General features: G+C 41.3%; 1 protein-coding gene across 2 annotated transcripts in view; it reads right to left on the bottom strand.

Moving 5' to 3' along the window:
• Positions 1-4490: 4490 nt before the first annotated feature.
• Positions 4491-9973, bottom strand: part of LOC147906116 (CDPK-related kinase 7-like) — a 45880-nt gene continuing 40397 nt past the window's right edge. Inside the window, exons 10-11 of one of the 2 annotated variants that reach the window (XM_087376572.1) lie at positions 5397-5564; positions 4491-5178 (exon numbers count right to left, since the gene is read on the bottom strand). In XM_087376572.1, coding sequence (XP_087232698.1) covers positions 5038-5178; positions 5397-5564 — 309 coding nt within the window. In that variant the 3' untranslated portion in view covers positions 4491-5037. Of the gene's footprint in view, positions 5179-5396; positions 5565-9973 lie in introns of those variants that run through there. The other variant, XR_015541278.1, reaches the window with a different exon arrangement.

Here is a 9973-nt window from a genome sequence, read left to right as displayed (position 1 = left end):
TGGCGTCATTTCCAAGCCACCATTGTATTAGACTCATAAACTTGCTTGTCCATTGCATTGTACTTGGTGTCAATGAAGCAAAGCTTTCCTTTTTTGTGTATCTTCTTGGTATAACAAAGCATAATCTTTTTGTCAATGTGAAGCAAAGTATCCAATTCTATGCAAGGTCTTACCATAGGGGCAGTGTCTAATGCCTTGCAAGGTTTGACAAATAGACTCAAGCAACTGGAACTTGAGAACATATTCTTCGAGAGCACAAGCATATCATCCGCATAGAAAAGCAGGAGTATAATGATGAATATAAGCTTCATGAGACTGAGTTCTTGTGGTGAAACACAGTAAGCATATTCAAAACTTTTAGTCAAGTATAAAAGCCCCGAATTTTGCCTGTCTGGTCAACTATCTTTGACCAACATATGAAGAAATCTCCCTGCAGAGATAGAGATCGATTGGAGGGTGGAATTTGCCCTGATTACAGAAGCTATGAAGGGGATTTTGGTGGCAAAATAAACCCTAGATATCATAGAAGATCCTCCAGTAAGAAATCGTGCAATGCTACATCACGTCACCGGTTGTGGAGCTACTACAAATTTGATTGGTTTTTTGACGTTTTCTCCTCTCTTAGTGGACCAAATGAGGTCAAACTTGAACAACAGCTAGCTCATAAGGTTGCCCAACTAGACCTAGGAGGGCTGGTCAAAAATTCACTTCTACAGGTTGTATGCAACAAAATTTTATTGGACAACAATTGTGTCGGCACAGGCTGTGTAGGTCATATTTCCCTAATTGTATCTGCACGAGTTGTGTAGGCCATATTTCCCTAATTGTATCAGCACAGGCTGTGTAGGTCATATTTCCCTAATTCCTCTGAACACAAAGTATGCCCTATCAAGGGAAATATCTAGCTAAAACGGCTCGTGAAATGATGTTGGGAGATCGAGCTTAAGCAAAAACGGGCAGAAGAGGGAAGAATGGAAGAAGAAGTGGAGGGTAAAGGGGAAGATGATGACGTGGCTCAAGGAGGCTCCTCAACAAGGGAAGTATGGCTCTGACACCACATGTTAAAAATGCATGGTGACAAGGTAGAGGCAACAAGATGAACAATGAAGCTTGTTTATTCATTGAGAGAGTGTCATTATATAGACACTGGGTACATCCATAAATTACATCATATGTGAGCTGAATAGTTAGCATCTAGATCCACAATCATCTCCATGAATCTCTCAATCACACACCACACTCCTAGCTTCACTCATTCACACCTACTAACTGACACATCATCAATCACACCTAACTTAGGCACACCTACACACACACACACACACGTGTTCACACACTCACTCATGTGATCACACTCACAACCATAGACCTTGTAATCCTTGGTATTGACCCCAGTACATCAATTTGTCCCATCAAACCTCGGTCAATATTTGATTAGAAAAGTACAAACTCGAGGCAATAGTTGCAATACAAGGGCTATTTTCTTAATGGGATGCTCTTGACCATGGAGAATTATTCACACAGAGTCTAGGAGCCTTTGTTAGAGTAATGGCAAGCTAACTCTAGAAGTAGCCACGGTTATTGAATTATTCATAAGGGGTTTTAGTGTTTTTTTATATGGAAAAAATAGCTAAACAACCCTAAAATTTAACAATGGGCTTAGATGACCATTATACCTAGAATGAGGCACTAGCTATAATTTGAGTGCGTGCTCTATTGACTTGTTGCTTATTTAGCAACGGGTTTTTCTCAAGAGACTACGTCAAGCACTCTTTGTGGCTTAATCAAACATCTCAAACCAAGCCTTCCACCTTTCTTTCCTGATGGAAGAAAATAAGACAAGACCCCTTTCAAAGAGTGGAGAAAATAGGATGAGATCTCTCCTAGTTCTTATGGTACATACTAGGAAAATAGACGCGGCATACAATAATGTACAACTAAAGTCTTATTGATATAAAAAGCCAAATATATCAAAGTTTAACATAGGGATGATGTAGGCATAACACATTGAAATGGAAAACCCTCATCCTACTTACAAGAATTAGTTATTCATGTAGAAGCTCAAATGTCTGTCAAAAGGAATCTTGAATATGTCTTCCATAACCTAAAATTCGTTTGCATAGTTTAGCATACAAATAGATGGCAGGTAGCCCTTCATTTTTTATGCCCTATAGTGCTTGGTAGGGTAACTATAAGCATGAGCTTAGGTCTTATAAATACAAATAAATAAATACACTTTTTGTACAAAAGGCATGGAAAACTTGGGCATGACCAATATAGGCATGGAAAACTTGGGCATGACCAATATGAATTCTTGATTTAGTTTTGGTTAATGACATCCCAAAGGATTGAATTTTGAAAAAAACATCCTCATTACATACTAAATTAAGCATGTCCTTTAAAATTGTAAAGAGATATACTATCCTAGTATTTACCTTCAATTCATGCAAAACAATATATGACCACCATGAACGGAGACACCTTTGAGCATGCTTTCGAGGGCCTATTCCATATTGTAAAAGGAAACAAGATGGTCCACATGCATTTTGAATTTAATGAAAGATTGATCTTCATTGTATTATTCCTCCCCCCCCCCCCCCCGCCCCTTTCCCCCATTATATCTCTATTTTCTTGATTTTTAAGCACTGTAATGGGATTTGTAGAAATTTGATCAAGATTCTTTAGCATTCACACCTTCAGCTTAGTCATACAAATAACTACCTTTAAGACCTAGAGTTCCAGATGTAGTGGGTTGTATTTTGGATTACCTCACGATTAATGTTTTCTTTGTTGCTATTTTGTGCTTTCTCAAATACTACAAAGGGTGATTGTTTCATGTCTCAAGAACCACTAATTTATTGTCTGCTTAGATGTGGATTAGGAATATGGTAGCTAGAACTTACTTTGGACTACCATACTTTTTTTAAAGGTTAATTCTTTTTCCATTACATTGAGATTGATAAACTGGCTAATAATTGTAAAAGTAGCTCCACCATTTGGAAGTCACAATTGAGAGAGTATGTCATCACGATGATGAAAATCTCATTTGTATTAGTTGAGGAGACATGGGTAGCGAAGTAAGGTAAGGTCAATGGCAAATTAAGGGGGTGGATGGAGAATTAAGGGGGTCAAATTAATGGATTAGGTAAGTTGACAATTGACATCAACATTTCATGTCAATGTTTGAGTGCCCAACTTCCAAGAGCTAATGATATGCTCCATCAAGCATCCAAACAAAATAATTCAATGGAAAGACATTTGTCGAGGATTAATGCATGTTTCAGAAGCTTAAAACGGATTAACCATTCAAACGTAGTAACAACTTACAACATACATCTGTAATACCCATCGACCAAAATTACTACTCCCGACTCCAAAAGCAATAAATCTTCCTCTCCAACGCATCTAACTTCTGTTTCCTACTCAATTTTGCGCTTCTTGTAAGCGTTGCATTGTCACCCGCGAGAATTAGGCCTCACTTCACTTGGATGCAATCACCAAGCTACCAACATTGCGTATAATAATTGAGCACTTCAGCCTTCTCATTTGCACATTTCCGAAACATCACCTAGCAAATTAAAACACGCACCGAAGGAACAAACTAAGAAATTTCTAACTTGCACTTCTCCAATTTGCAAGTTTGCGTGTCAAAAATGTTAGGCCAAATTCTTGTGACCCTCGTACTTTCATGTGCATGGAGGAAACTTTGGAGGAGCAAGACCCTCATAATTTGAGCTGCCTCACCCCCTTATGTGGACGCCTACATGGTATATTACTTTCTGAAATATGTCAAATATAGAGACTATTTTTTCATATATATTTCAAATATAGAGACTACTTTTTCATATCTGAAAAATAGATGGTCCGTTACCTTCTGAGAACCCTGCCACTGAAGTAACTTCTTTCTCGATGTAGACTATTGAAGAATTTATTTCTCAAACTCAGAAAGTAAATTATTATACTCTCTGCCTCAAAATGCTAAAGCAACCAAATAATAAACTATTGAAGATAGACACCTCAATCCAATAGAAGGGAAAGCTCCTTGTCAGGATCTTTCAGACATAAGATGAACTATGCTTGTTCCAAATATTGCTAGTCTTTTTGAAGGCTGATTACAAACTTCATGCCAAAGGTGATTGATCTTCTCCGTGCCATTCCAGTGCAAAGGTTGTTGATCTTGGCCATGCCATCCCACAGCCTCTGCATACTGGACCAAAGCTACACATGACCATGCTTGAAACCCAACATGGTGATTTGCACCTCTTAAAGTTGATGCAAAAAGAAAATTGTAGGGAAGAAAGCATCTGTGTGTCCCTGAGAATGCATGATGGTAGTTTTTTTGGGCCTGTACACTACTTTAGAAGTCCACAGATTTGGCACAAATATGAGGCGCCCACAGTATCTAATTTCTTTGTAATGCAAGCATTGCTATACAACAAAAGGAAATGCTCCAGTTACTTTACTGTGTACTCTGACATAAATGAAAGCTATTACTTTTTTGGCTGAATAGCAGAAGTTTTTTCAGAACATGTGCCAAAACAAGAATCTACAAATGTAATTAACATAATTATCATGTTTGTCTTTAGAAAAATTGCTTTAAGCATTTGGAAGGCATACATGATGCCACAAATCAAGGCTGCACCACATCGAAGACAAGGGCGGTTTCATTGAAGGGGGTATACAAGAAGATCTGCAACTGCAGAAGACATCTGAGGAAATTCTCTCCATAAAAATTACAATTAAAGAATTTGGCAGCCTGCCTGTTACTTTGCACCTCTCCAGAAGACGATTTAAGAGCAACACTTTACTATAGTAGATGGTGCTATGGACAAGATAGCAAACAAGATCTTCTGAACTTATTCATAACAGCTTCTCTACTAAGAGAACTGGAGCAAGCATGCTCATCCTGCTTCCATTTCTTCTATTCACTTGAGACAATGTAAAAGAAAGTAATGCCTACTGATATCACGCCAGAGGCCAGAGCTGCCAGTTTTAATGGACACGATGGAAATGCATATACAACAAAAACTTGGAAGACTATTGAGGCCTTGTGTTGGATCGTGGGGTTACCCCATGTAGCAACTTCGTGAAGCCAGTAAAGCTCAGCTTTCCATCCGTATGTCTCACCCAATCATGGAAAACAACATGGGCAGGAACGGTTGCAGAGAGGCCCACCTCCTGTTCGATACAGATGCAAAAGCAACACCATAAGCTACTATTCAGGATCCTTAAATCCACAAAAATACTCCCCGCAACATGTGTTTTTTGATAAGCGTGACTCACGGCATGCCCTTGGCAACCAGCCTGCGCATATATTTACATAAGGTGCACACAAAAAAGCTCATAACAGAATTGCTACTTTTGCTCTTCAAAGGCCAGAGAAATGGTAATCTTACTCGAGCTAATTCTTCCACATTAACTACTCGATTGCCATCCCTCTCAAAGTATTCGTAGGCAGTTCTTGCATACTGTTCCCAATGCTCGAGTGCTTCTAGTTGATGAACACTGATAGCAGCTGCACAGAACTCCTGAAAGTCCAACTTCTTGAAGGCAAGGGCTTCCATCTGTTTGGTGAAGAAACAAAGAATGAAAGGCTATTTCAGACATCTATCAAGAATAGATTAAGAAGGCTCCAATTCACTATAAGAAAGAAGCAAAGACATGCAGTTCCAAGCCAAAGAATAGGTCCTTCTAAAGAGTGACAGATTGAGAATCAAACCAGTTCGAGGTCACAACAAATATCTGAAGCTTGCAGTGAATTATAGATCTTCTCTCAAGTGAAAGAAGCAGGTTTTCCTGGCTAAAATCAGTTACTACACCCCCAATGGATTACCAGTAGAGGTTGTCGCATCCTACAAATATTTGGGAGTTCATTTCTTTGACCCGATTTTCACGAGGAGACCAACGATGCAGGCCTGACTAGCTAGGCTTGAGCGGCATTGCTTTCACACTCATTTACAGGACCCCTAGTCCAAGTCTCTTCTCTTTGACTTCAAATGTTTAGCAGTCCTTGCTAGATCATAATCTATCAGAGGTAGACTGGGCTCAAGTTGAGAGGCTCCAGGTTCTCTTGTTGTCACGAATGATCTGCAGTAAGCTGTCAGCCCAACACCTAATCATTTTGACTGGGTTTGAGGTACCCCGGGCCCCAATACAATTTGGCATAGCATTCCAGATGATCATATACCTTCATTGTGAGAGTGCTCTCAACGGAAGCAAGAACGGAAGAAGGAGAGAGAGAGACAGAGAGCCACACAAGTTTTGGTGGGTGCAGAACCACCCTAATCTTCTTTTTCATTCATTTATATATGTGTTTGAGTATTGTACATAACTGGGATAAAGGCACAGTGACCTTTAACCCCCACAACCTCCCACTTCAAGGACAATGTGCCTTTAAGGGAGAACAACGAGTGAGCATACTATCCAATGCCCATTAATACACGACAATACTCAAACCGCTGACTAGGTAGACTCTTTGTCAGCATATCTGCAAGGTTATCATCTGTATGAACCTTGACAAGCTCTATGCGCTTGTCCTCAAGTACCTCCCTGATGAAATGGTACCTGACCTCAATGTGTTTCGTCTTTGCATAAAAGACCGGATTCTGTGCTAGCTGAATAGCACTCATGGAATCACTATGCAACGTCGGTACACCTGTAAGAATCCCCAAATCTCCCACTAGCCGATCAAGCCATATAGCCTCCTTGCAACCCTCTGTGGCTGCAACATACTCAGCCTCTGTGCTAGACAAAGCCACGCACTTCTGTGCACGAGACATCCACGACACTGCACCACCTGCAAAGGTGAACACATAACCAGAAGTGGATCTTCTACTATCCACATGCCCTGCATAGTCTGAATCTGTGTACCCAAGTACACGCATGTCTCCTTTACCAAAGCAAATGCACATCTCCTTGGTACCCTTCATGTACCTCATGATGCACTTAACTGCCTCCCAATGCCTCTTTCCTGGATTAGCCATATACCGGCTAACAACTCCCACTGCAAATGCAATGTCTGGTCTAGTAGCTATCATAGCATACATAAGACTCCCAACCGCTGATGCATAAGGAACCTTGGAGATCATGGCCCTCTCCTCTTCTGATTTGGGACTATCTGTATGACTCAGTTTCACATATGGAGGCAATGGAGTACTCACTGCCTTTCCCCCCTCCATATTGAAACGCTGCAATACTTTTGTAACATACTCTTTTTGTGAAAGCCAAAGGAGTTTCCTACTCCGATCACGCGTGATGCGCATACCAAGAATATGACCTGCAAGTCCCAAATCCTTCATATCAAAGGCCTCATGCAACTTGGCCTTTAAAGCATCTAGCTCATAAGTATTTTTACTAGCCAATAGCATATCATTCACATATAGTGCCAAGATTATCAGGCTATTATCCTTAGCCCTTTTAGTGTAGAGGCAGTGATCAATTTCACTCCTTCTGAAACCCTGGGACCGAATGAAAGCATCAAACTTCTGATACCATTCTCTAAGCGCTTGCTTAAGACCATAGAGACTCTTCTTTAGCTTGCAAACTAAATGCTCTTTGCCCTTTTCTTCAAAGCCTTCCGGCTGCACCATGTAAATTTCCTCATGCAAATCCCCATGCAAGAAAGCTGTCTTGACATCCATCTGCATAAGCTCCATATCCTCTGATGCCACTAGTCCAAGCATGCATCTAAGTGTGATCATCTTCACAACCGAAGAGAATATCTCATCAAAGTCCACACCCTTCTCTTGCTTGAACCCTTTAGCAACCAAACAGGCCTTGTACCTAAGCACATCATCACCTGTGACCTTCATTTTGTAGACCCATTTACATGGCAATGCTTTCTTTCCTTGTGGCAAAGAAACCAAGTCCCAAGTCTTATTCTTCATAAGTGAACTCATCTCTGATTACATAGCATACTCCCACTTGCGTTGATCCTCACGCATCATAGCCTCTTTGTAGCAAGAAGGCTCCCCGCAATCAGTAAGCATCACATAGTCTACCCCTGGAACAAACCTATCAGGCGGTCTAGACACTCTAGATGATCTTCTCAAAGGCATTTCAGCTTGCTGTCCCACTTGCATATCAGCCACATTTGGCTCATCATTTCCACCAATAGATGATCCATCATCTACCCTTGATTGTATACCTGTGGGAGTACTTGGTGGTACCATTTCTTGCACATTTGGTGCATGGACAGCTTGCTGTCTATCAACATAAGCAGGTGGATTCACATCCTGGAAAGTGATTCTCCTTATTTCCACATCCCTCATGGGTGCCTTATGCATCTTCTTCTCATTGAAGACCACATCATGGCTGCGTATGTGTTATGCTCTAGCCGAGATAGCATGACCTCGGATAGATCGGTGGGCATTTTCTCTAAGATGACCAACTTTTGTAATAATTAATGCGCGTAATTAAATGGTCAAGAGAAGTAACTGCCAAGGTCCTAGGTGAGGGCGTAATGGCATTGACTAGATAGTTCTAATAGGGCTAGGGCCTAGGTGCATCTAAATGTGCAAATTGCCAAGGGGCAATTGTTTTAAAAGGAACTCCAAGAGAGGGGTGAAAAAGGATGCATCTAAGTAAGGGCCTAAAATGTGAACATATGGCCAGGAACTATCTAGGGAGATGTGGGTCTCAAGGATAAGGATGAGGAAAAATAACGAAGAAATGTACGTAATATGACGAATCCTATCTTGAGAGTATGGCTGGGTGGATTAAAGAGTTGCCATCGCCCGTGACTGCACTAGCGTAGGAATTGACGTTCTGAAGGGTTTAACACTAAATGGTTTAACACTTGGTATCAGAGCGCAGCAAGGGAGAGTCGACGGGCAGCAAGAAATTGATCGACGAAAAAAAACTGACGGGCTCATCCTCACCTAGACCAAGGCTGTGCGGGAAAGGAAGTCGTTGAGCCTGGAATTTAGAGCGCGGTTCCTGAAGGGTATAGATCACGCTGTGTATTGGACAATGGGTGACAGACTGGAGCGATGGGAAATAACCAGGCGCAGCTTCTAGAATAGACCAGCGTAGGAACGTGATACGGAATTGAGCGGCGTGCACGATCTACGGCGAATCAGATGAAGACATGGGATAATCGGTAGCAGGACCTACTGTAATTCCGAGATATCTGATAAAATCGAAACTGACGAAAAGCCTCGGGAGCATCTTTTCCGTTCGCTTGAGTTTATCGTTTTTCGCAGAGTGGAAATCAAAAAAACTGTATATATATTTTACTTTGGAGGTTGGCGTGTAAAGTTTTTGAAGGAAAATAACTCCAATGGCAGCCCGGGCTTAGTCAAAGTCCTCATTGACCCCTGAACAAAAAGAGAAAGCTAGGAAAGAAGGATTGTGCTTCGGCTGCCTTCAGCGACATCAGTGGAAGGATTGTCCACTGAATAAAGACCGTCGCACGGCTAATATGATAATATTGAATGCGACGTAGAAATGCAGGAGAGTCCCAGTGCGGAACATATGCAGATGCAACTGGCGGGACCTTCTCAGAGGTTAGTACCTTGTTTGTTATGTGTATCTGTTGCTAAGTTAGTGACTAGTGCACCTGATAACATCCTATCTAAGCCCGCAGCAACGGGGTATACAGTCTTCAATGATACGGAGCTAATCAAAATGAAAGGACAAGTGGCCAGTCATGATGTCATTGTGTTGTTTGACTCAGCGTCAACTCACAATGTGATTAACTCCAAGCTCGTGAAGAGGCTGAAATTAAAGACAAGTCCATCTGACTATGCGTACACAGTCAGGATGGCAGACGGAAGTTCAACTGAAGTATGGGACCAAAGGGTTACCCAGTTGGAGCTTTGGATTCAGGACTATACTGAGAAGCTTGATTTTGAAATGACCAAGCTTGCTCATGCAGATATAGCCCTGGGAATGGCGTGGCATTCTAGTAAGAATCCAGCCATTGATTGGAAAAAGCACGTATATCAATTCAAGATGAATGATGTGCTTTATG

The sequence above is a fragment of the Dipteris shenzhenensis genome, chromosome 1, assembly GCF_047967505.1.
Source record: "Dipteris shenzhenensis isolate YYH24624 ecotype China chromosome 1, Dip_SZ_1.0, whole genome shotgun sequence".
NCBI lineage: Eukaryota > Viridiplantae > Streptophyta > Polypodiopsida > Gleicheniales > Dipteridaceae > Dipteris > Dipteris shenzhenensis.
This window is presented reverse-complemented; position numbering and strand designations above follow the sequence as displayed.